We start from the raw sequence: 24,587 nt of genomic DNA, 5'->3' as shown, positions 1-24,587 counted from the left end.
ATGTTGTGGTAATGGCAGCTTGGATTAAGCAGCATGAATAATGAGGATGCTGGAGATCGAATAGCTATATCGATAACATTGTGTCGAATATACAAATATCGCCCGCCCGAACTCCGGATGTGACTTTTACCCCAGCTGTAGCCATCAGAATATACATACAGATGCAAACATGAGAGACGTTCAAACGTGAAGATTACTCAGAGTCGGTAACGCAGCCTTGGCTAGCGTCCTTGACAAATCGCGCGTACTTGAAAAGCGTACCCTTCTGGTACTTCAAGGCGGGCGCGGTCCACTTCTTCCGCCTCTCTGCTAGTTCTTGTTCGCTGACGCCGATGTTCAGCTCGTTGGACTCGGAGTCGATGGTGATCTCATCACCATCCTGAACCAAGCCAATAGGGCCACCTTCCTGCGCCTCGGGCACGATGTGACCGATCAAGAAGCCGTGACTACCACCACTGAAGCGACCGTCTGTGATGAGTGCGACGTCCTTGCCGAGACCAGCACCCATGATGGCGGAGCTAGGCTTCAGCATCTCAGGCATACCAGGGCCGCCCTTGGGACCTTCGTAACGGATGACAACGACAGTCTTTTCGCCCTTCTTGATCTCGCCACGCTCGAGAGCAGTGATGAAGTCATCCTCAGCATCGTAGCACTTGGCCTTGCCGGTAAATTGGGTGCCCTCCTTGCCAGTGATCTTGCCTACGGAGCCTCCGGGGGCAAGGGATCCTCTCAAGATTTGCAAGTGACCAGAGGACTTTAGAGGTTCGCTGAGCGGTCGGATGATCTTCTGCTCGGCGGGGAAATCTCTGACGTTCTCCAAGTTCTCCTTGAGTGTCTTACCAGTCACAGTCATTTGGCTACCATCGAGAAGTCCTTCCTTAAGCAGGAACTTGAGAAGCGACGGGGTGCCACCGATATCGTGAACGTCGGCCATGACGTACTTTCCGGAAGGCTTCAAATCCGCCAACAATGGAATGCGGTCGCTCACGCTCTGGAAGTCGTCAATGGTAAGCTTGAGACCAACAGAGTCAGCGATCGCGATCAAGTGAAGAACAGCGTTGGTTGAGCCACCGGTGATGCTGATGACGACCATGGCGTTCTCAAATGCCTCGCGGGTAAGAATGTCGCTCGGGCGGATGTCCTCCTGGAGCAATTTCTTAATGGCACCACCCGCTGCCAGACACTCCAGCATCTTCGCCTTGGAGTTCGCTGGGTTCGACGAAGAGCCAGGTAGCGACATGCCCATGGTCTCGATTGCAGTAGCCATTGTGTTTGCTGTGTACATTCCTCCGCAAGCACCCTGCCCGTTGCAGGCGTGCCTGATGATGTCGAACCGCTGGTCTTCGGTGATTTCGCCCGTGATGAACTGGCCGTATGCTTGGAAAGCGGAAACGATGTCGATCTGCTGGTTCTCGAGGGTCTTCGCGCAGCCGGGCTGGATGGTACCGCCGTAGACCATGAGGGAGGGCCTGTTCACACGCCCCATGGCCATGATGACACCGGGCATGTTCTTATCGCAGCCGGGGATGGAGATGTTCGCATCGTACCACTGGCCGCCCATGACTGTCTCGATGGAGTCTGCGATAATCTCGCGCGACTGCAGCGAGTAGCGCATGCCCTTTGTGCCCATGGAGATGCCGTCGCTAACACCGATGGTGTTGAACTGCATGCCCAGCAGCCCGGCCCGCTCGACACCCTCCTTGACCTTGTGGTTCAGGTCCATCAGGTGCATGTTGCACGGGTTGCCCGAGTACCAGACGGACGAGATGCCGACCTGGGCCTTGTTCATGTCCGTCTCGCTCATGCCGGTGGCGTACAGCATAGCCTGCGAGGCGCCCTGCGACTTGGGCTGGGTGATGTGCTTGCTGACCGAATTGAGCTCATTGTCGGCTTTGGCGGTGCGGATGGCGGAGCTGGAAAGCGCACGTCTGCAAGCAATTAGACTGGCGGGCCGGACGTGTGGTGGACTTGGGGACATACGCTGCGTGCCATTGCGGCCGCGGGGAGCACCTTGCGCGCGCGAGAGCACCTCCAAAGCGTGCGAGAGACATGGTGGCGGGCTGGCTGCTCCTTCCGTGGCGGCTGGCTGTTCCTGATAATTTATCGATGCGAGCTCGGAGGCCGCGGGGACGGACGCTTCTCCGACTCCAGGGCGTTGCATCATCTCGCTCCTCATTGGTCACTCTCTTCTCCCCACAACAGCGGCCATCTCTTCTCCCCCGCCATTATGATTTCTATCAATGACTCCATTTAAGCCTTCTTAGCTCTTGGCCTTGCATGGCGAGACGATCGACCCCGATCTAGTCTATCTGAACTTGCAGTCGAAGGTGCATTCAGGTCAGCGACGATAAATTATTTACGCCTACCCATTCACTCGTCAGAACTCTGGTATCTATTTGCTCGTGTATTTGTGTAGAGGCACAATCACCTGCGTGAATAATGATGAATACGTATTGTTCAACGATGTCCTATTGTCACAGTCTGCAGCCCATCACATCGCTCAAGCTAACATCATGGACATTCAAGTCTCAGTCGTACTTACTAGATGGATTTCCTCTGTTGCTTTCCTCCTCTGTTTCTATGCAATATACTGTCCGAATCCGCTTTGAGAAGACTTGCATCACGAAATGAGGCTTTTCCCTCTTTACTGTCTCTTATTTCCTTACCTTGCGCTGGCCGCAAGTCAGGTCTATACAGGCTTCAACTACGGTGCTTTCTGGGGTCTTGAGGAAAATGCCAAACTGAAAGCAGACTTCCTCGATGGCTTCAACCTGGCCAAGAACCTGACTACCGACATACCCTTTGATAGTGCCCGCCTTTTTACTTGCAGAGCAGCGAAAACCCTCGACGACCCGACCGAAGCTTTTGATGCCGCTGTTGCCTCCAAAACCAACCTGTTACTGGGCTTCTGGATAACACCAGCGCAGAAGGGCGGTTCACCTGATGAGAACGTCAAAAACGAGATGGCCGCACTCGAGAAAGGGTTTAAGAAGCACGGTCAAGCGCTTTCCGACCTCATCATTGGACTCTCTGTAGGCAACGAGGATGTATACCGTGCCGAGGCGACTCAAGAAGTTGGTGTTACTGCAGCGGTCGTTGCGCAGACCATAGCACAGGTGAAGAATAGCATCGCTTCCTCATCGTTCGCCCAGTACATGAAGGACAAACCAATCGGCCATGTCGATACCGCGCAATATGCCGTGGTGGATAATGCAGACTTCATCGGCATGACTGCATACCCGTACTGGAACAAAGACAGTATCGGAACAGCAAGTACAAGCTTCCAAGGCTCTCTCGAGAGAGTCAAGCAGCGCGCAGGCAACAGACCGGTTTGGATCGCGGAAATGGGCTGGCCTTTTACCGATTCCGAGCAACACGGCGCTGCAGTTGCCGGTATAGACGAACTCCAGAAGTTTTGGAGTGAGGTTGGCTGTGCTGTGTTTGGGAAGTACACTACTTTCTGGTTCGAGTTACTCAAAGACACTACATCGGATCAGAAGGCCGATTGGAGTGTCATTGATCCAAGCTCTCGACAGTCAAGAATCAAGAACATGAGCTGCGGAAACCCTCAGCCTAAGCCACCCGCTGCAGCCCCAGCTAGCTCACAAGCATCATCTACGTCTATTGCAACATCACCTTCAGAGACACTCAGCTCTGGGTCGCCAATCATTCCGAGTGCCGTGCTTACGTCATCACCTCCTGTATCGTCGACAATCGAATCAAACACAGTACACGTAACGGTGACCGGCACGACTTCTGTGACTCCGCAGCCTATCACACCTTCGGTAGTAGCACCCGGCGGACCATCTCTTGTGACTGTCATAGTTACCTTGACGAGCATCACCACTGTAACAGCACAGCCTTCAATGACCACAATAGCGAGCGCGAGCCGATCAATAGCCCAAGATGATGCCGTCAGCTTCCTCGGTATGTCTTAATCCAACGCAAGTCCTGTTAAAGCTAAAGTTTCCCAGCACAAGACCAGCCCGTAACAGGCCGCAGCACCGTCACCGTTAAGACCACAGCAACAACTGTCGTCTTTGCCAAAACAACAGCAATTGCTGCTCTGAATAACATACCCGCCGACGTCAACTGGTGCGTCACAGTCGCGGACATAAACCGAGATGGAAGCCCTATCCCCGTCGCAGGTGGGCCTGCAGGGGCAGGGGGAGAATGCGTCCCCCCTTCAACTTTCCAAGGATACCCGTACGCAGCAGCAGGAGAAGTCGCGACACCATCAGGGATACCGAGTGGGACAGGTTGGTGCGTTGTCATGGCTGATATCGATAACAATGGTCGTTCTGTACCTGTTGATGCTGGGCCCGTTGGAGCAGACGGCGAGTGCACTGTTCCGCCCATGTACAGTGGACTGTCCGCGACAGCTACGTTGATTGGCGGTTCGAAGACATCTGAGCCGGCGAAGGTGTCTCTGAAGCCTACCTCTCTGACAGTAGAGTTCTCCTTGCTCTCAAGCATCAATGTACCAGCTACTTCTGGTACTCCATCACCTAGTAAGTCACTCGATTAACTTGACGTCTTGAAGCTTTCTGACGACATCTATAGCTTCAGCAATTAAATCAGAATACGAACGTCGCCGGCGTCGATCTGTAGTATCATCCACAACAGATACCACAGCATCAACCTCAGTATCTGCTACAAATACAGAACCAGCATCGCCTCTGCCGACTTCTACCCATTCCAGCACTTCAGTCAGCCTACCCTCAGGCCCATCCGGCGCAACTCTCTCAGAGTTTAATTGGCCTACGCCGACGGCTCGAGTAGAAGCCAAGATGAGCATCAAAGGTAGAGATGAGGTATTACTTACGCGACGTGGCTGGAACTCGTTCTGGGCGAAAATCGGTTCTTGGGCCAAGAAGACTGTAAACAATATTAAGAATGCATTCCACCACTAAGGTCGTTTATCTTTGTCCTATATCGCGGAAGACTGTTCAAAGCTGCTTTAATGAGTATGCGAGATATTAGATAATTTCAATGTACTTCATACTTCATACCATGTCTTAATGAGCTTAGATTGCAATAGTAATACATCGGATTCACCGCCCATGAATTCTTTTTATAAGGCGCACATTAGTACATCGTCAATTGAATCAAGACAGTGAAAGTCGCATCACGATTGCCCTTGCCATCGCCTTCGGGACAACACTTGGGTGTCTTGCTAGGGTGCAGCTCGCAATCACAGAGGAAGAAACACAAAACTCTCGAAGTGAAATAGTCATTCATCAACCGTCGCATTGACGGCAGGTTTGTTTGTTTGTTCATTCATGTGATATCTCATCTCTCGTGCCAGCTAACATAAGTTTTCCGTAACCGTAAAGAACCCGAGATAGTCCACCATATTACACCTGACAGACTCCGAATTCGCACTTTTGCGGATAACCCGATAACCTAAAACGACTAAGATGTTGAAGGCGCTTGCCCATATCTTTCTATCAAGGTAAATGGTAGATGTCGATGGGCCAGAAACTTCGATACACAAATCCACAGCGCAATGCCATGTCTGACGCGACTTGCCGAGGATGACGCGCGTCTAAGCAGCAGCCGCTACCTAGGCGGCGGGAGTAGAGGTGGCAGCGGGGGTAGAGGTGGCGGGAGGGTTCTCAACGACCTTGTCGGTCTCGTTGGCGGCCGCGGTCTCGGTGAGGGGAGCCTCGCCATCGGCGGCCGCGTCGGGAGCGTCGTCCTCCTTACCGGGGGAGTCGATCGCGACCTTAACTGCGATCTCACGACCCTCGATTTCCTTGCCGTTCATCTCGGAGCAAGCCTTTTGCTGGAGCTCCTCAGAGCCGAGGGTAACGAAACCGAAACCACGGCCCTTGCGGGGCTCACCGCGGGCCTGGAGCTTCTTGACCATGAAGCGGGGGATGGGGCGGAGGGCGATCTTGGCCTGGGTGGGGGAGTAGTCCTTGAAGATCTCAAGAAGCTGATTCACCAGTTAGCACGTGCTGTGAGAAGGGGATGTGCAAACTCACCCTGTCCTCCTTCAGGTCGTACGGCAGGTTCGCAACCATGACCTTTGTCTTGGAGGGAACACCGTCCTCGGGAGGACCGCGCTGCTTGCGTTCACGGGGCCCCTGGGGAGCAGACTTGTCGGCGCCCTTCTTTGCGGTAAGCGCTTCGTTCGTAGTTTCGGTTAGGGGAGCAACTTGGCCGGGTACATTTGTAGGGGTGGAGTCGGCAGGAGCCTCGTTGGAGAGCTCGACCTGCTCGGCGCCTTCAGCATCGGCCTGGTGCAGAACTTGATTAGCTTGTGAAGACAGGTGGTGGGGTGCGGAGGTACTTACAGCGCGTCCGCCGCGTCCAGCACGGCCGCCACGGCCACGACCGCGACCGCGTCCACGGGTGGAAGTACGGCGGCGGGCCTCGCCAGTGTTGCCCTCGGCTCCGCTGCCGGCGCCCTCAGCGTGGGCCTCGGGAGTGCGGGCGAGCTGGATGGAGACCTTGCGGTCCAGGATGGCCTTGCCGTTGAGCTCGGCGATGGCACGCTCAGCCTCGGACGGGGTCGAGAGGGCAACGAAGGCGTAGCCGACGGGGCGCGAGGTGCGTGGGTTGGTGGGGATGGTCGTGGACTCGCTGCACCACGTGTTAGCTTGGACGTGATGCGTCATGCGGAGAAACAGGGTCCACCTACACCAGGTAGTCCTTGAAGAATTCCTTCAACTCCCCCTCGGTGGTCGCGTACGCGAGGTTTCCAATGTAAAGTCGCCTGCCCTCAGCGGCACTCGCACGCACAGCCTCGTCCTCGGCTGCGGTGGGCTGTTGAGCGCCAGTGCTCTCCGTGGCGGTGGGAGCGTTGTTGTCGTTGAGGGAGGTGGTGGCCATCTGGGCGGTGACACTGTCGACAGGTGCGGACATGATTGCTGAAGTTTGGGTGGTTGACGAACACGAGTGATAGACCGGGCGTGTAAGAGGTTGACGAAACTTGGAGTCCTAGTAGACCGGTAAAGGTAACCTTGAACAGTAGTGGTGGTTGGTGGGTGATGGGATTGCCGAACCGCCTGCTGGTGGAACTGTTGACGAGGGGGGTGTGGAGTGGGTAGCTACGAGCCCGGGGAAGGTTGAGAGAGGATTGGGTTGATGGGGTGCGTGGTTGGTCTCTGTTGTTGACTTGATGGGGGAGAGAGAGGGCAGGCCTCGACCAGGCAGATTATTTTGAAGAGCGCAGCCATGGGGCTTGGCCGCATCCGGTAACGGAAGCGGCCCCTGCGCACAGTCGAGGGCCCACTTGCCTGAGAGCAGCGACCAGGAGTGCATGGATAGGGGAAACGGCGACTAGGCGGCCGCTGAGCGCATGGACGGGTTCGCCGCAGCACAAGCAGCGAGGACAGTCACTCTCTCTCACCCATTGCACGCTCATGTGTGCATGCTCTGGTGCGACTGCAGTGCCTGCACGCGACGCCCACCGCTGCTTAGCTAAGCGCGACGCCACAGCGCGCCCTAGCGCCACAGTAGACCTCGACCTTGGCTGCATGGCGCTCCAGCTTCACCTCCGCCCCACCGCCCACTGCCGCTAGAAGCATGAAAAAGACCCGCCTGCCGTTGACGTGTCCGCTAGTGCACCGCTTCTTCATGCACTGGATCCGGGGGCCCTGCCATTCAATTTTCCCATTCCTCGAGTCCTGTCCCGGCTAGCCTGCCTCACCGCAATCTGATTGCTGATTTACCGCCATGGCAGGTGCACTGCAAGCGCGCCGCGCACTGGTCGTCTACGGCTCGGAAACAGGGAACGCGCAGGATGTGGCTGAGGAGATGGGAAGGGTCGCTGAGCGACTGAGATTCCACACGGAAGTCGCTGAGCTCAACGCCATCACTCTTGTATGTCAGTGGCGGTGTCGCGTGCAAGGAGCGATGGTTGACTGTCGGTAGAGACAACTGCTGCAACACGATGTCGTTCTCATCGCCATTTCCACTACGGGCCAGGGTGACCTGCCACCCAATAGCCAGAAGTTTTGGAAAGCCATCCGAAGTGCTCGGCTGCGACCAGGATGCCTGCAACAGATGAGATTTGCATCCTTTGGTCTTGGTGATACTTCCTATCCAAAGTATAACTGGGCGCATCGCAAGCTCTACAACCGGCTCGTCCAGCTAGGAGCGCAGCCAGTCTGCGATCGCGGAGAGTCGGACGAGCAACATCCAGAGGGGTATGTCAACACGATTATCGCGACTGCAGATTTTCTTCTCATTTCCTGATGCATCGTCTCATGTTGCCTGTCAAACTGCGTATGCAGCAAAACTTGTGCCATCATTGCAATTACGGCGCATATCTGACTATTCCAAAGTATCGACGGATCTTTCCTACCATGGTCGACGAAACTGCGCCAACATCTCCTTGACTCTTACCCTCTCGCTGATGGTGTCGAGGCGATACCGGACGATGTTCTGCTAGACCCGAAATGGTTGCTTGCGCCTGCCGTCGATGATACAACATCTCCATCGAACACCAATACTGTACCTGCATTGAATGGCGATGCGACGGATGTTCCCCCACCAGATCTCCTGAAGATAGGTGACGGACTGACTGCGAAGATCACAAGCAATGAGAGAGTCACTCCAACAAATCATTGGCAGGATGTACGGCACATCAAGTTCGAGATACCAGAGACACATCCCTACGGTCCAGGCGATGTACTCACAATATACCCCAAGAACTTCCCGTCGGATGTATCGCAGTTCATTGAATGTATGGGCTGGACTTCCGAGGCTGATATACCCCTTCGCTTCGTACCTTCGTCGCCTTCAACGCCCCCTGACACCACCTTGCCGGTCCGGAATTTGGAGCCAGGTAGTCTGATTACCCTACGGCAGCTATTGACTAACCATCTCGACATCATCGCCATACCACGGAGGTCGTTTTTCGCCCAGCTCGCGCACTACACGAACGACGAGTTTCACAAGGCAAGATTACTTGAGTTTACCGACCCCCAGTATCTTGACGAACTCTACGACTACACTACACGCCCGCGCCGCAGCATATTAGAGGTATTACAGGAGTTTGAGTCTGTCAAAATACCCTGGCAGCGCGTATGCAGCATCATCCCTACATTGCGTGGTCGCCAGTTCAGCATCGCAAGCGCAATGAATCCTGACGCAGAGGCGGAGAATAGGACAAAGATTGAGCTCTTGATCGCGATTGTAAAGTACAAGACTGTCATTAAAAGAATTAGGCAGGGTGTTGCTACGCGATATATTGCTTCACTCACTCCAGGACAGGAGATCACAGTCACTCTTTCGCGAGGCGGACTGGGTGTAGGAAGAGAGGAACTTGATAGACCGGTCGTGATGATCGGACCAGGCACAGGTGTAGCTCCCATGCGTTCTCTGATATACCAACGTATACTATGGCGCGAGGAGCATAAGAAGCTACAAAACGGCCACGCGCAGCAAGATGACGGAAGTATAAAGGATCTTCTCTTTTTCGGCTGTCGTAACGCTGAATCAGACTACTTCTTCAAGGACGAGTGGGCGCAGCTTCAATCCTCTGGTGTGCCCCTAGAAGTTTTCGCGGCGTTCTCCCGAGACCAGGTCAGTGCCCAGCTCCACCCTGTTCAAGTCTACGCTAACGATATGACAGCGTCAAAAGGTTTACGTCCAAGATCTCATTCGGCAGCAATCCTCTCTCGTTTTCTCTCACCTCTTCGACAAATCCGGTATCCTATATATTTGCGGCTCGTCGGGTAAGATGCCCCAAGCAGTGCGCGAAGCGCTCATCGAAGCCTTTCAAGAACACGGGAATATGGATAGGGAGGGCGCAGAGGATTATTTAGTGAGCATGGAAAAGAGTGGTAGATATCGCCAAGAGACGTGGTAGACATTTGAATGACCTTGTACATATATTTTCGATCACCTACTCTCCGCTTAGTCTATCACTCAATCTATGGCCCGTATCTCGACTATGCCAAGTATCGCCCTTCTCTCAGTAGACACCCTAACCTCACTGGTGCGATTGGACGCATTGCCAGTTGACTCATGATTGACGATGCAGCAGATTACATCTTCGGGCATGGTAGGCTTATGCGGGGCGAACGCTTACGGTGCCACAAGCATTCTGCGTGGCGAGATTACGACACATCATTCGTACTATATGCCGGTGAGACATCGATATTATGGGCATTGCGGTCACCGATCAGATCTGAAGCAAGTCGCACTCGGCTAGAAAGAGATGTGAAGGGGTCGCCGGGGTATCAGCGAGCTTAGGCAAGCTACCTGGATGAATACATGTCTTCCGGCTCTATCACCTCTTTACTCATAGATATAGCAAAAAGGCCCAGCAAGCGTACTAGAGGCCTCTCTTATCGTCATATTCGGAAAGCCCAAATAATCGCCGAATGTCATAACATCATCCAACGTCGCATTCCTCGTCGGCGGGGTATTCAGAAACGTAAGCGTTCCAGCAATAGTAAACCGCCTATCTTCCAAATTCTGGTTCTGCCAGATCCACCAAGTTCGGTCAATCTGGGTGTGATGATGCCAGAAGTATGGGTCGGAAGGAGAGTTGTAGAAGTCTGAGCCCGCGTCACCAGCGATTGTCTGGTGGCCACCAAGGTGAACGCGAAGTTTTCCAGGAGAAGGGTTTTGGAGCGTGTCTTGGAAAGCGGAGATGTTGGCGCTGGCTGTGATTAGTTCGGCGACATCAGCGTCGGTGGTTTCCGAGGATGAGCGTGTGTTGATGTCGCGTCTGATGCATCTAGGTTTGTAGCCGAGACCATCCGGAGATGGATTTGGCGGTACGGTGGTGTCGAGAGAGGATACTGGTCCGATGTGCATCTTCCAACTGGACTGCCGTCAATATTCTGGACCTGATAAAGGCATTTGAGAATGACTACTCACTCTTTGAAGGGCCCAGAGGCAACACAACCACCTCCATTGCCAGGTGGAACTTCCACGAAGCATCGGTTGGGGTTAGGCACACAGCTGGCATTACGACCGGGAACATATACCCCATCTCCAGAGATACTCGTGTCGCTTCCATCGAGGAGAGGGGATGCGGCGGGGTTATCAGCCCACAACGCCCAGTTGTAATATGGAAGATAGCCCTTGTACCCGCACTCATTACGCAGAGTCTGCTCCCATGCCCACATAAAGTAACGGTGCCACGACAGAAAGTTTCCCTTGACAATGTCAGTCATTGTGTTAAGGCGTATTAGGGTTTGATGAGGAATACGTTTCCGTGCGTGTACTGTGTTAGCAGGATGTGGGTGACTACAAAGTCATCGTAGCGACTTGTCGCTCCAGAGGCAACAGCAGTTGGAGTTCTCGCCTTCTTCTTTCCCATACAGTGAACAGCTTCGATGTAGTTCAGCTTCTCCGAACGCTTCAGCTTAGACCTGTGGGGTGTGAGTGGCATCCTCCTTGAGGTTTGCATGAACATACCATTCACGGCGCCGAGCGACTGTACTTGAGGTACAGTTCCTGGTGTAGCTATCGGGGTGTTTGGCCACATCAAGCCATAGTTGATCAAGCCCGTGTTTGGCTAACGCATCGGTCTGAGGAGCTTGTGCTACGGTGCTTCCGACGGAGAGCAGAAAAGCAAATATAAACCTCATGGCGAGGTAACAGCTTGTTGGAGATGAAGTCAGTACCCCGTAGATGGCAATTGCGAGATTTCACGACTCTTTATATTTAGAATGCGGTTACACCAAAGCATGCGAGCCCAGCATAAGTGCACTTGTTCATGCAGGCGTCCGGTCGCGCATAGTTAGTGGAGAACACGCTTGCAGCCACAGGCTTCCATCCTTAATATCGCATATCTACGTTCTATCAGGGCTGTTCGAACCAGCATTTGAAAAGTAGTTTGCATAGAGGCTTTCAGCTTGCGTATGCATGCATCTGATGGTGGCGAAGGACCACACGTTATAGGAAGGTGCGAGAACTGTACAACATGTGCGTCAAGGCGAGAATGACGGGAAACCCGCTGTACTTGAGAGCAAAAATTCAGTGAGGTTCTGCCTGTCTCAAGGATGCTGCCGGTGAAAGAGCCTGTATGGGCGGTTGGTAGATGTTGTTCATCCAATGATCCGCATCGGGCTCAGGTATTGAAAGCTTACTGTAAGCTGTGCCTCGATGCTGCAGAGGTAATAGTTTGTCCGACATGGGCGTATGTACGCTCTGCTTGGCACTGAGATCGATGCGTAAAGTCGCCATGTGGCGCGTCTCCGAGAAATGAAGGGTTCCAAGGTCGCCCTGGTGATGTCGAAGCTGGCCACCATCTACGTGTGCGTGTATGTTCCCAGGGCTTTTGAAGAGCTCGCCAGGAGGCCAGCTGCTTATCAGTGCGTTGTGAAGGAGCATTGAATCTTTAAATGCCTAGGTACCTGGGTAGCGTGACCTCCCGAGGTCGGGGCCCCTGCAGATCGAGCCGCTGTCCGCGGAACCGGAGGGAAGGCGGCTCGTGCGCGCCATCTCAGCGCCACCATCCCGCTGTCATCTACCCAGGTACCTCCCATCGTCTTAGCAGCAGCGATCTCGCATGCATACTACGCTGACGGTAACATTCAAACCTGTCTGAGACCTTCGCACAGCGGATCTGCCATACATATCGCAACGATGGACCTTCCTGCAGTAGCACCGCGCCTGAATTTGGGCGCACCTGCACTTCCCGACGAATTGATCCTTCTCATTCTAGATCAGCTGGATGCAGATGATTACTTGACATTACGCGCTCTGAATGCGACGAGTTGGCGATTTCATCGCCTCACACTAAACCGGCTATATCGAAGATTTCCAGGTTGCGCCCCGGAGCAATTCCTGCGTACCATAACGCTGTCTCATTCAGCCCACTGTCATGAACTCACAAACTATGTCAAAGAGGTGGTGTGGTATCAGGATTATTGGAGCCGACCATGCAGACGCCGATGTCTGCCTTTAGGCGGCAGGCATGCCGTTGCCAACAAACTCAGAAGCTCTGGAGCCATCTTGGACACCACGGATATCTCTACCGACCTACCAACCCGCTTCATAGGCTTTTCTTCTGATCACGAAGTACATTGGTGGTACCTGGAGTTCTTCTTGTTCTTCACGCCTAAAGTTGAAAAGATCACCGTACACGATGTATGGCAGTGGGATGACCACTGTTACTGGTTCAAGACTTTGGCTGCCAATCCAGCTCACTTCGCAAATATTCGATCAATCACTCTGCTGGGTCCTCTACGCCTAGAGAGTATTGTACCGCTTCTGACTTTGCCCTCCATACAAACCTTGGAGCTTACTCAGGTCGTCGATATGCGTCGAGAGCCTGGCAGGACTTTCCCCTGGGACGATGCCGGCGAAGCCCACGTTGATCGGTGGCTGGCTAATGGCTCATCTCTCGAATGCCTCATTATAAGAGAATCAGACTTTCACTTCCCTTCGGTAGTGATCACTCTCGAAAAGCTTAACAAACTCAAGACTTTTACCTACGAGCACGTCACCCATGAAATGAAATGGCGTCCTGGGATACCGCCAGCTATTTTCTCATGGATCGGAAATATCGGATGGGGTCCAAATATCTTTCTCGAGAACCTACGTCTACGAGTGGATTCGGTGGTGACGGAAACGGAGCTGTCATCGCTATGTTATCATGTTACCGGACCTACACTCCCGAGACTCCGTACTTTGGATATTGGTCCTTGCAATATTGAAACATTCAGTCAATCGGAGTCCCCACACCCTGAAGACCTACATCCTATAGCGAGAAAGATTGTCAAAACCTTTCCAGACACTCTCGAATCTCTGCGGCTTCAGTGGACTTATGAGCTAGGCCAAGAATCCAAGCTACAATTCCTCATCGGCATCTTGTCACATTTGGTCGAAGCCGCTGCTTCTTCGGCGTCCAGATTGAAACAGATCTGTATCACCTGGCCTGCACTGGCAGGCTGGTTTCCCCTCCCGGACGAGCTTAAGGTTCTGAAGCGGGTATATGAACGTTCAGGAATGCAATTCGATATAGTCTACGAAGATATCGAGGGACAGGAGCCGCTGGCTATCAAAGAAGATGTAGAGTCTGATTGGCTCTGGGTACACAAAACAGACGCTTTTGCGGCTCATTGCTTTTAGAAAGTCCAACCCACAACCGCATGAAGCTGGGCAAAATTGCATTCTTGTACGACTGCTGCAGGCGGCTAGGATACTTTTAAGAGCTTTGTGGGGTTTGAGTCGCTTGTACATCGGTGTAATGTTAGCAGATGATTCGCCATTATTGTCAACACGTGCTTGACCGGTCTAACTGCCGCTAAGGATTAGCGTCCCAACGCGGGGAAGCTCGTGTGCTATGCCACCATATCTAAAGACCACCTTACTTTTAAATTTGAGTGAAATACCTCTTGCATGATGCATCTCAAGTTTAAGCCGCTTGTATGACCCATCTGCGGCAGTGTCGTTCGCGCATGCTATCCTCCAGCCACCATGTCGATCACTGTACCATCTTTGTGTCCCTTCGATGCTCTGCCCAACGAGTTGGTTATGAGCATCATCGAGCGCATTCCAAATGAGAACGCTAAGGACATATGTCACCTTAGTCTGAGCAGCCGGCGGATGTATACGCTTTCGCTCGATCATTTATACGGAAACCTTTTCGTACGACGTCCTTGGCCACTACTACGTACGCTATGTGCAAATCCAGAGCTTGGAAATCGAGTCCGAAACCTCACATGGAAGCACGGTTTCGACGATCATGACGATACTGAGGAGAACCGAGCTGTTTTCCTTATATGCATTAGGATTATGGGGCTACCAGAGAAGGACAGATTAATGTCCAATGCTACTGGCACACGACGCGATGACGAATTTCTCGAAATACTTCTCATGTTCACCCCGAATGTCGATACACTTGTCGTCGCAGACAAAGCCTTCTGGCCAGATGACAAATACTGGTTCACGACTATAGCGAACCATTCGGATCGTTTCATACACCTAAGGAGCATCAACATACACGGTCCGCTGTCGTTAGAAGCCATTGCATACATTTTCCTCCTTCCTTCACTCCACGATTTTACCGCTTCGGACTTAGTGCTCCTCGATCAGAACAACAAACGCCCGGCTTGGGACCAAGACATTCCGATTCAGACTGTGCTAGATCCCGCATCTTCTCAAGTCCAGGAAATCACGCTGAAACGATCCGTTGTGGAGGTGCCGACGCTGAGATACTTCACCGAAGCTTGCAGGAATTTGAAGAGTTTCTCCTACGAACAAGACATCAATAATGGTAATAGCAGGACTGTACGAACTCTGTGTAAGGCATACGCTGACTTCGCATCTTCTCCTTGGCAGATCAACGCGGCATATACTCTCCAAGCCTCTTGACCAAGTTTAGCGAGCTTGCGGGAGCGTTCATACACAATCGCGCCACGATTGAGCGTCTCTCCATCCGGGGCGACCAACAAATGCTTTGTCAGGGGCACGTGCTGCAGATAGCACGCCTGGCTTCGAATATGACAAGTCTTCGCTCGTTGGATATGGGCTTGATAACACACGACGACGAGCCGATTAATTGTACTTCCGATTTCGTTGCGAAACTAGTCCATCATCTTCCACCATCACTGGAAGAGGTGAGCTTTGAGATTGACTGGCAAGAACACTGGGGTTCAAAGGGGTGGGAGGGCCCGACAGAGATGCTGCGCCATCTCGCTGAGATGGCTTCTCCGAAGCTGTCTCTGAAGAGAGTTGCTGTAGTAGACTGGCCACCTTTCTTGGGTCACTTCCCGCCAGATTTCGCGAAGCTACACCAGTGCTTTGCCGATCGCAACATAGACTTCGTATCAATTCCCGCTCATATTGAGGGGCCGGATCCTCTGCAATTGCTGGACTACGTAGAGCCAGGGTGGGTGTTTGTGCAGGTAGCTGATGCGGAGTATGCGTAATCTAATTTGTGTGCGCGACGCTGCGAAAATAAAGGCGCTTTAGCTTAGTCTTCATGTCCTGGTCGTGATTTCTGGTGATTGACGCGTGAAATTCGTTTGCAGGATTGGTGGGTGGTGAAGGGCTGAACGCGCTGGTGAGGGATTAGCGTGTTGGGCGCCTGATGACTCGCGTATAAGGCTGCGATGTACGTCATGTTCAACCTACAACGCGCCCCTCCGAATCTTCTGCTCACGATCGCATACCACCTACCACACCTGACCAACACTCTCGACAATTTACAATGGCCCAAAAAGGAGACCATCTATTGCAGCGCCCTCTCTATGGTAAGATACCTGCTCCCCCAGTCCACACGGAACTAACATCCGCAGTGTTTGATCTTCCCGAAGAGCTGTTAGCCACACTCACTCTCAAGGACCAGCCTGAGCAGCCATTAGAAGAGATACCGATCCCAACACCTGTAGCGGCGAGCGACTCTCCCGATACCGCCGAAGACGAGAGCAGCAGCCCGGCAAAGGCCACATCGTGCAACCTCTGTGGGCTCAGCTTCGCATCCCTTGCAGACCAGCGCGCTCATGTCCGATCCGACCTCCATGGATACAACCTGAAGCAAAAAATAAAAGGCGCAAAGCCTGTAGGCGAGGCCGAGTTCGAGAAGCTCATCGGGGATCTGGACGAGAGCATATCAGGGTCTGAGTCATCGGAATCCGACGACGATGAAGACGAAGAAGGGGCGAAGGCAAAGGACTCGACATTAAGCGCACTTTTGAAGAAGCAGGCCAAGATTTCGGATCCGGAATTCGAGGATTTTGCCTCAAGGAAGAAGCAGAGAGGTTCCGGCAAGCCTCCGCTAATATGGTTCTCGTCACCCTCGATACCCGAAAATATGTCGCTGGGCGTCTATCGCGCGATCTTCTCGAATGCGGAGCAGGAGGACGAGTCACATATCCTGGACACTATACGCGCAAAGCAGCTATCCCCAAAGCAGCCTCCCAAGATCAAGGCGAATGAGGGTGGTGTCCCACTACCAGGCACATACATTGGGCCGCATTTTTTTCTCTGTATGATAGGCGGTGGTCATTTCGCTGCAATGATAGTGGCGCTGGCACCAAAGACAGGGAAGAACCACACAGGATTCGATGAGCGTTCGGCAACTGTAATTGCGCATAAGACCTTCCACAGATACACTACACGACGGAAACAGGGAGGCTCGCAATCAGCGAACGATAACGCAAAAGGCAACGCACACTCGGCCGGTTCATCAATTCGTCGCTACAACGAGACCGCACTCATCGCCGAAGTCCGCGAGTTACTCTCTAGCTGGAAAAGTTTGATCGATAATGCAGAGTTGATCTTTGTTCGCGCGACCGGCGCGACGAACCGGAGAACTCTGTTTGGTCCGTATGAAGGACAGATTCTCCGTCACAATGACCCACGCAACAGAGGCTTTCCCTTCAGTACACGGCGAGCGACTCAGAAAGAGCTGATGCGTGCATTTGTTGAGCTTACTCGAGTAAAGCAGAGTACTATTGATGAAGCAGCGCTTGCTGCTCTTAACAATCCTCAGAAGGAAGCTGCGGCTACGACACCCGCTCAAGCAAAACCTAAGCCCAAGAAGTTGACGAAAGAAGAAGAGGCTGCGACATTACACACGTCCCAGGTTATACCGATCATCAAGCGTTCGAAAGTTCCCGCGCTTCTCAACTACCTCAAGACGAATGAAGTTTCACCAAACTTCCAGTTTCTCCCAACGAACCATCACACACCGACACCACTACATCTTGCTGCATCCCTGAATTCTGCTCCTATCATCCTCGCGCTCATCACGAAGGCCGGGGCCGACCCGACTGTGATGAATGATGAAGCGCGAACTCCTTTCACGCTGACTGGTGACCGTGCAGCTCGCGACGCATTTCGCGTCGCACGCTCAGAGCTCGGAGAGTCTGCCTGGGATTGGGAGAAGGCCGGTATACCTGCAGCCATCACCAAAGCCGAGGCCGACAAGCGAGACACTCAAGAGAAGACCGAGAAGGCTGCTGAGAGTAAGGCTGAGGCTGAACGACGGAAGGCTGAGACCGAACGTGTGCGGAAAGAGAGTGAGGCCGAGGAAATCAGGAAAAAGGAGCAGAGGTTGGGCAAGGGCAAGTCGTTGGGTGCACTACCTGTCAAGACTGGAGCAGACTTGAGAGAGGAAGAGATGAGGGGGCTAACGCCAGAAGCACGAGCTAGGATGGAAAGAGAACGGCGTGCTAGGGCTGCTGAAGAAAGACTGAAGCGGATGCAACGTTGAGATCCTTTCCAACAATGTCACCTGATCTTATGCCATTCGATGTCAGCACGAGAATAATACCATTTGACTGAGGAGGATCACGCGTAGAAAGCGTCCAAAGGGCTTCAGCAATTCGACAAGGACACCCAACATGTGAGAGCGAGCAAGAAGGAAGACGTTCAACAAGGGTACTTTAATTAATAACCTGAAAACAGCGGACCGTGCGGAGGGACAGAAGGGGGCAAATGATATCATGAGGAGTAGTGAAGAGAAACGAGAGACTCATGGTCTGAACACATGACGCTATCAGGGCCCATGGACTATTTCAGTCTTGATATATGTAGTTCTTCGGTAGTTGTAACAACACCTGCACCTGTACCCATCACCCATTCTTCACTATGTCAACAAGCGCTCAAGCCCTCCCTGGCGCACCAACGCCCCTCTACCTAGCCATACGCGTTATAACCGATGCAGCTTATCAGCCTGTAATCAATCTATGCGCTATCACCTACGCCGACGAGCCATCAGGATGGGAACGAGAAGATGACATTCAGCCGGAACCGCTCTTTGACCAAAACGGCAACCAAATGCAAAGACATAAGTGGATCTACGCCTCTGCTCTTTTCGCGCTAGCTCCCTACACTCGCCATATGAAGATCACCGTACGCTGCTGGGACGACCCCGACTCAGATATACGACTAAATATCATCGCAGCTGATGAGCACAAGCACCTGGCCGAAAGAATTGTGCAAGAGGACATCGACCACTTTGTTGACACGGAAATACACAAACCAGACGGCCAAAAGCCGCGCTTGGTACATGAGATGACCGGCGTGGCCTTCCGTGCAGCAATCCTAGATCCAGTGACTGGACGGAGGTTCGCTTGGTCTTTACTGGAGCTGAGTACGTCTAATCACAGCGCTCACCCGGTGGGTAGGCGCACTCTGCAGGAAGAACGGGAGCTGGAGAGAGAGAGGCTACAAGACGTGGAGGAGGAGGAGTTTGGGCGGGTGGAGGAAGGCAAGAGGGAGAGACTGGAGCTTCATGGCGGGTTGGACTTGGTTGAGGTAGATATGGGAGTGGAAGAAGAGGAAGTACACATAAAGACGGAACCGAGGGTCAAAGCTGAGAAAGTGAAGATGGAAGCGAGGATGAAGGAAGTCAAGATGGAGAAACGGGAGTAGGTGACGGGCGCGAGAGGAAGACATGATGGGATGGTATCGAGATCGAAGTCTATGAGCGAGTGGTCTCAGACCGTAGGATACTCATGCAAGAGCCAAGTAACCTACAAGTATAAGTTTTTCTAAATTACATTGTCATCCGAATCACCAAGTCCTAAGATCTACGGCTTCGATCTTGATGCCCAATGACGTCATCGCTCTTTGCAAACTTCCTTCCCAAACTCCATCTCGTACCACAACAGCTGCCACCACCAATCGCAACCCGCCCCAAAATGTCCTCCGCAGACGCCCACGAACAGGAAATAGACGCGCGCTCCCGCTCCGCACTCGCCTCAACACGGCGCAATCTACGCTACCTCTACGACCCCAAGACCGCGCCCAACGCCGTATCCTCACGCCGCACCCGCGCACTCCTCCGCGTCCTGCGCTCCGGCGTGATATTCGCGTTCTGGAAACTCGTCCGATATGCGAAATACGTTGCGATCGGATCGCTGGTCGCGACGATAGGTGCTGGAGCTTTCGGCACAGTGGTTAGTGGGGCGGGGTTCGTGTTGGCGCCGACGGGCATTGCGGGCACGATTTTCGCGGCGACGGTTTGGGGGATTGGGAGGTTTGCTGTTAAGAAGGTTAAGAAGAGGTGGGGTGTAGGACAGGAATTGGAGGATGAGGAGGAAGAGACATGGCAGGATAGGAGGTTAGCGGCGCAAAGGGTGGATTTCGGAGCGGAGGCTATGCCTTGGTGAGGAAGATGGTTGACTTCGTGCGAAAAGGGAGGGTCTTGCGATGGACTTGCGAAGATAAGGACAAGAAAGAGAGCGCAGCGCATTGGCCTTGAATTGCTAGGCCTGAGCACGAGATTTCTCAACGCCCCGGGTCCTGACAACGACACCGACCTCTCGCCAAAATAAGACTTTCCGATTTCCTACGTCTCTGTTTTCGCTACCAAGGATACTACGAGCTCGCTTCATCATCAGTATCGACGCCATCGCTACAAAAGATCCTGCATCCCGGGCTCCTTTCGACCTCCATGGACCTTGACCCGTATCATGAATATCGCTAGCACAACTCACCCATCGTGCTGTAGCGACGCACCATCCTCACAGATGACGGCCAAATACAGCATTTCCAACGCTTACATCCAACACATACATCTTCGCCCTCGAAACGATTTGTGTCCTTGGTGTAACTACGTCCATCTCATACAGCACCTTCTCGAACTTGCTTGCTACGACTGACGATTCGTCATAGCAGAAGCTGCGTGGAAAGGGGAGCAGTGCGTCAAGACTAGATTGAACAAGAGAAACACTTGCTTGTAAAGTCTCGAGACGGCCACTGGTGAATTACAGGAGGGCGAGGTGGGTGTATGGAATGAGGCGGGGTGGGGCCGACGAGCCTGAGAGGGTCAAGAACAGGGTGGTTGGTGCAAAGGCGGGGCAGCGGGTGCAGGAGCATGGCGATGGTGATATGGAGGCTACATGAGCATTTTAAATCAAGCGCATGCCAGACTAGAACCCGACTATCAAGTGCATAGGATGTGGTGTGATCAAGATTTGGTATCATTCCAGAACGGTACATAAAACTAATTTGACAACATCGCTCTAAAACAAGTAAGATAGCTTGGTGCGAAACCAGCCTGTGTGGAACGCCACAATATGCAACCCATATCCTTCTCCTTCTAATGGCCGTGTGAGTGTGCGTGTCCTATTTGCGTGATAAGCGGGAGTAGCATGCCAATCATGACGATACTTATGTCGCCCTTGGACATGTTGCTGTTACCGGGATATGCGTCCATGTAACCGTTCGCGGTCGGGTCCTCGTGCGGGTGTTGGGATGCTGTGGCTTCAGACATGGAGTGCATCGCGACATACCTGCGTCAAGTTAGTAAACCAGGAAGCAGTAGAGCAGGGGTTAGTGGACTTACAAAAATGTTCCACCAGAGAAGCACAAGACCCAGCCAGTCGCCCATGTTAAGCCTTCATCACCACCCAGGTGGTTGCGTCCGAACATGTGTACGATGGTCCAAGTAGCCAAAGCGCCTGCTGGCGCTGCTAAACTGAAGAAAGCGAGATGTGTCCGCGCCTTTCGTTTTGAAAGCCCTTGTTTGAGAAGAACAGAAGTGAGACCAAATGCTGCAGGGGCCTTGTGCAGCATGATGGCAAAGAAGATGACGAGCGACAGAGATGTGGACTCGGCTGTAGAAGAGGCACCTAGCGCGATTCCGTCGGCGCATGCGTGAACAATGAGACCGATTGTGGCTGCTGGTGTCTTTTTTGTAGGTGGGGGAGGCAGACCAGGCGTTGCGAGAGGCGTCACTGCAGCGCTCTGCATGCCCATGCCGTTGAGACTCAATGAAGATGAGTTGTGCGGCCCACGTGCCAGGTTTGATAACGAAATGTGCATTGGCTGGTACTTTGGTTTCGCGGAAGCCAGGGCTTCTGGCAGATGTTCGACCAGGAACATGAGAATGTAACCTAGTATCAGTGCAACGCCGATGTATGCATGTGGGCTGGGCCCGTCTTCGTGGCCAGCTTCAGCATGCCCATGGGCTGGTTCGTCGTCTTCCGGTGCGTGCACGCGAGTGTGTCCCTCTTTGTGGCCTTCTGTCGAGTCGTCGTCTCCACCTTTTTGCGGGTGAGCATCCTCCGCAGGCTTCTCCTTCTCCTTGCTGTCCTTGATCTTCTTCAACTGCATATCGATGGCAGCTTTGTCGCTAGTCATGTCGACGGCGCCCGGCGCCTTGACCGCTCCTCCAGTGAGCGAGTTCGTGGCGACATCATCTGCTCTCTTCCAAGTCGGGAACTTGGGTGGGTGAGGTATCTCTTTTTGCAGGCTCACGACCGAGGGGATGGTAGGTTGAACACTCCGCGCGCTGTGCGCATGCGCCTTGCTTCCAGCGCTGTACATGGTCTCGATGCCTTCGGGTATGATAACAATCAGGGAGGTGCCTACTAGCACACCAGTGCCGAGGAGGGTGATGATGCGCAATTGGCGGGTGGAGAGGTTAAAGGAGAGCGGGAGGATGCCGGCAAGGAAGGAGCTGTGCATGTTAGAATTCGCTCCTGTACATTGTAGAGACCAGAGACGCACGCAATACCCATAACCGTGCTCAAGGCGAGCAGCATAAACAGGCCGTCCCACATGATTGCAGCGTGTGTAGAGTCGTCCCCTAGGCGGATTTACGAAGAAAAGATGCGCCCGGTACACAGAAAAGGGAAAAGGGTGGTAAGACGTTCAATCGACGCTGTCCATGCCGCGAGGAGTCGGCCGTCGCAGGGTAGTCGGGATGGTGGTGGTGTTGGCGGTGAGGGCTGGCGTGTTGTGAGGCTGATGTGGACAAGTTGGTCGTATAGCGCAACTTTCTTGAGGCTTGGGAGCAGGGGCGGGAGCGACGACGTAGGGCTGCGCTAAAACGCGTCTCCCGTCGCGCTAGCTGCTCCCTTCACTTTGCGCGCTGCTCGTCCATCATCTAGTTGCTACACGCGACTGCCACCGCCCCACCCACGTCGCGAAGATACTCCGCGTCAGTCAAGCGCACATTTCGTATTACACGGTATTGCACAAACGCCGTCGTCATGGAGCTCGATCTGGATGATTGTAAGTTGCGCCATGGGAGCTGCGCGAAGGTGTAGCAAGAGCAGCGTCGGCGTATACATCGCTAACATCGTGTAGGGGTGACCAACTCAAATGAGTGCTTCCACATCAACCTCTACCGCACGTCCAACGCGGACGGCCCCGAACGCATCTACGACAACTCCTTCCACCCCAGCTACACATACACTGTCATCGAAGAGAACGAGACCATCGCGGGGTACAAGAACCCCAGTATCGAGCTCGACTTCCGCGCAAACGACCTCAAGCCGAATCTGAAGATCTCATTCGATCAGGAACTCGACCTCAAGAAAATCTCCCCAGACTTGAATCAGATCGATCTATCACCAGAGCTGTTTCGCGAGTTCCTCCCCGAGTCGATTGATGATGCTGCCGGTGCTGCGTCTTCAGACTGGAAACCACCGGGCGAGTGTATGAAGACCTTCAGCCTATACGGAAAACAGTACGAGATATGGAAGGCCTCCATGACGGATCCCGATGCTAGGCGCATCTGGTTGAATATGAGAATCCTGACACTGCTGTTCATCGAGGGCGCGACAATAGACGGCTTGGATGACGAAGAGACGCTCGACCGCTGGACGCTATACCTTCTATACGACGTGACGCCCTTGTCGGATTCACAACTTTCTCCTTACACATTCGCCGGCTTCTCCACGTCATATCGCGCCTGGGTCTTTCCTACTTTCGAGATCGCTCGTGCCACAAAGCAACTGCCATCACCCGCCGATAGCAACGACGGCACTGCGGGCAAATATACGCCACCTCGCTTGACGCAAGACCCCGAGACGTTCCTCTTCACCAATAAGCTCAACCTCCTCGAGACGCCATCAAGGGAGCGCATCTCCCAGTTTCTCATTATCCCTCCATACCAAGGTCAATCGCTTGGAAGCCGCTTATACGACACTATCTTCCAGGAGTTGGTGAGCAAGCCCTTCATCTTCGAGATACCAGTTGAAGATCCGAGCGAAGCTTTCGATGCCATGCGGGATTACAGCGACATCACCTATCTTCGTACATTGCCCGCTTTCCAGGAACTGTCAATTGCTTCCAATCTGTCTCCTGAATCCCTGAGGAAGGACTCACCAATTCCGCGGGACCAGATCCTTGGCAACGGTAAAGACCTTGAAGCACTTCGGGTGGAAACCAAGATTGTGAGCAGACAATTTTACAGGATGATCGAGCTCCACTTGTTGTCGACCATCCCACCAAACAATCGAAACCGGGCGCGAATCACAAGAAAAGCAAAGTCCAGCAACGAAAACGATCGGAGATACTACTTCTGGCGGTTGGCGCTGAAGCACCGTATCTACAGTCAGAATGCAGACGCGCTAGAGCAGATGGAAGATGTCGCTGAACGTGTAGAGAAGCTGGAGTCTGCAGTCGACTCACAGCAGGAGGAGTTTGAAGAGCGTCTTGAAGAGCTGGAGAAGCGCCAGAGTCGCGTGGCCGATGAAGCGTCCATGCCCGCAGTCGGCGCGAGAAGCAAGCGGAAGAGAGCAGTTGTCGTTGATGACGACGAGGATGACGAGTGGGAAGACATGGATGAAGTATCAGTGGCCAGCTCAAAGAGGATGCGGTCGTGAAGGGGATAGCTCTTTTCGTGGTAGGGTGTTTGAGTAAGCGCAGGAGCGATCGGGGATGATTAGCGCGTCTCTATTGTAGGCTGCCCTGAAGCCTGT

General features: G+C 53.3%; 10 protein-coding genes across 10 annotated transcripts; 7 read left to right on the top strand and 3 right to left on the bottom strand.

Annotated features, from left to right (window-relative positions):
- Nucleotides 1-193: 193 nt before the first annotated feature.
- J4E87_002815 (uncharacterized protein) lies at nucleotides 194-2,051 on the bottom strand (the record flags this gene model as incomplete). The annotated part of the gene is made up of 2 exons (XM_049374449.1): nucleotides 194-1,928; nucleotides 1,981-2,051. The coding sequence occupies 2 exons, from the start codon at nucleotides 2,049-2,051 to the stop codon at nucleotides 194-196; spliced, it is 1,806 nt and encodes a 601-aa protein (XP_049235440.1).
- Nucleotides 2,052-2,627: 576 nt separating this feature from the next.
- Nucleotides 2,628-4,413, top strand: J4E87_002814 (uncharacterized protein; the record flags this gene model as incomplete). Its single annotated transcript, XM_049374448.1, has 4 exons — nucleotides 2,628-3,927; nucleotides 3,975-4,095; nucleotides 4,200-4,263; nucleotides 4,366-4,413. The coding sequence occupies 4 exons, from the start codon at nucleotides 2,628-2,630 to the stop codon at nucleotides 4,411-4,413; spliced, it is 1,533 nt and encodes a 510-aa protein (XP_049235439.1).
- A 1,153-nt stretch (nucleotides 4,414-5,566) lies between these two features.
- J4E87_002813 (uncharacterized protein) lies at nucleotides 5,567-6,873 on the bottom strand (the record flags this gene model as incomplete). The annotated part of the gene is made up of 4 exons (XM_049374447.1): nucleotides 5,567-5,941; nucleotides 5,991-6,245; nucleotides 6,303-6,591; nucleotides 6,650-6,873. The coding sequence occupies 4 exons, from the start codon at nucleotides 6,871-6,873 to the stop codon at nucleotides 5,567-5,569; spliced, it is 1,143 nt and encodes a 380-aa protein (XP_049235438.1).
- Nucleotides 6,874-7,686: 813 nt separating this feature from the next.
- On the top strand, nucleotides 7,687-9,826 carry J4E87_002812 (uncharacterized protein; the record flags this gene model as incomplete). Its single annotated transcript, XM_049374446.1, has 4 exons — nucleotides 7,687-7,833; nucleotides 7,885-8,159; nucleotides 8,298-9,540; nucleotides 9,590-9,826. 4 exons carry the CDS (start codon nucleotides 7,687-7,689, stop codon nucleotides 9,824-9,826), a joined length of 1,902 nt encoding a protein of 633 aa, XP_049235437.1.
- Nucleotides 9,827-14,397: 4,571 nt separating this feature from the next.
- J4E87_002811 (uncharacterized protein) lies at nucleotides 14,398-15,294 on the top strand (the record flags this gene model as incomplete). Its single annotated transcript, XM_049374445.1, has 1 exon — nucleotides 14,398-15,294. The coding sequence occupies one exon, from the start codon at nucleotides 14,398-14,400 to the stop codon at nucleotides 15,292-15,294; it is 897 nt and encodes a 298-aa protein (XP_049235436.1).
- An 838-nt stretch (nucleotides 15,295-16,132) lies between these two features.
- On the top strand, nucleotides 16,133-18,139 carry J4E87_002810 (uncharacterized protein; the record flags this gene model as incomplete). Its single annotated transcript, XM_049374444.1, has 2 exons — nucleotides 16,133-16,175; nucleotides 16,221-18,139. The coding sequence occupies 2 exons, from the start codon at nucleotides 16,133-16,135 to the stop codon at nucleotides 18,137-18,139; spliced, it is 1,962 nt and encodes a 653-aa protein (XP_049235435.1).
- Nucleotides 18,140-18,516: 377 nt separating this feature from the next.
- On the top strand, nucleotides 18,517-19,302 carry J4E87_002809 (uncharacterized protein; the record flags this gene model as incomplete). The annotated part of the gene is made up of 1 exon (XM_049374443.1): nucleotides 18,517-19,302. The coding sequence occupies one exon, from the start codon at nucleotides 18,517-18,519 to the stop codon at nucleotides 19,300-19,302; it is 786 nt and encodes a 261-aa protein (XP_049235434.1).
- A 269-nt stretch (nucleotides 19,303-19,571) lies between these two features.
- Nucleotides 19,572-20,042, top strand: J4E87_002808 (uncharacterized protein; the record flags this gene model as incomplete). Its single annotated transcript, XM_049374442.1, has 1 exon — nucleotides 19,572-20,042. The coding sequence occupies one exon, from the start codon at nucleotides 19,572-19,574 to the stop codon at nucleotides 20,040-20,042; it is 471 nt and encodes a 156-aa protein (XP_049235433.1).
- A 932-nt stretch (nucleotides 20,043-20,974) lies between these two features.
- Nucleotides 20,975-22,439, bottom strand: J4E87_002807 (uncharacterized protein; the record flags this gene model as incomplete). Its single annotated transcript, XM_049374441.1, has 3 exons — nucleotides 20,975-21,167; nucleotides 21,221-22,336; nucleotides 22,387-22,439. The coding sequence occupies 3 exons, from the start codon at nucleotides 22,437-22,439 to the stop codon at nucleotides 20,975-20,977; spliced, it is 1,362 nt and encodes a 453-aa protein (XP_049235432.1).
- Nucleotides 22,440-22,871: 432 nt separating this feature from the next.
- On the top strand, nucleotides 22,872-24,491 carry J4E87_002806 (uncharacterized protein; the record flags this gene model as incomplete). Its single annotated transcript, XM_049374440.1, has 2 exons — nucleotides 22,872-22,893; nucleotides 22,969-24,491. The coding sequence occupies 2 exons, from the start codon at nucleotides 22,872-22,874 to the stop codon at nucleotides 24,489-24,491; spliced, it is 1,545 nt and encodes a 514-aa protein (XP_049235431.1).
- Nucleotides 24,492-24,587: the final 96 nt, after the last annotated feature.

This window comes from Alternaria ethzedia, assembly GCF_023757985.1.
Source record: "Alternaria ethzedia strain BMP 0044 chromosome Unknown scaffold_5, whole genome shotgun sequence".
Classification (NCBI taxonomy): domain Eukaryota; kingdom Fungi; phylum Ascomycota; class Dothideomycetes; order Pleosporales; family Pleosporaceae; genus Alternaria; species Alternaria ethzedia.
The sequence above is the reverse complement of the archived record's forward strand: the minus strand, read 5'-3'. Positions and strand labels throughout refer to the sequence as shown.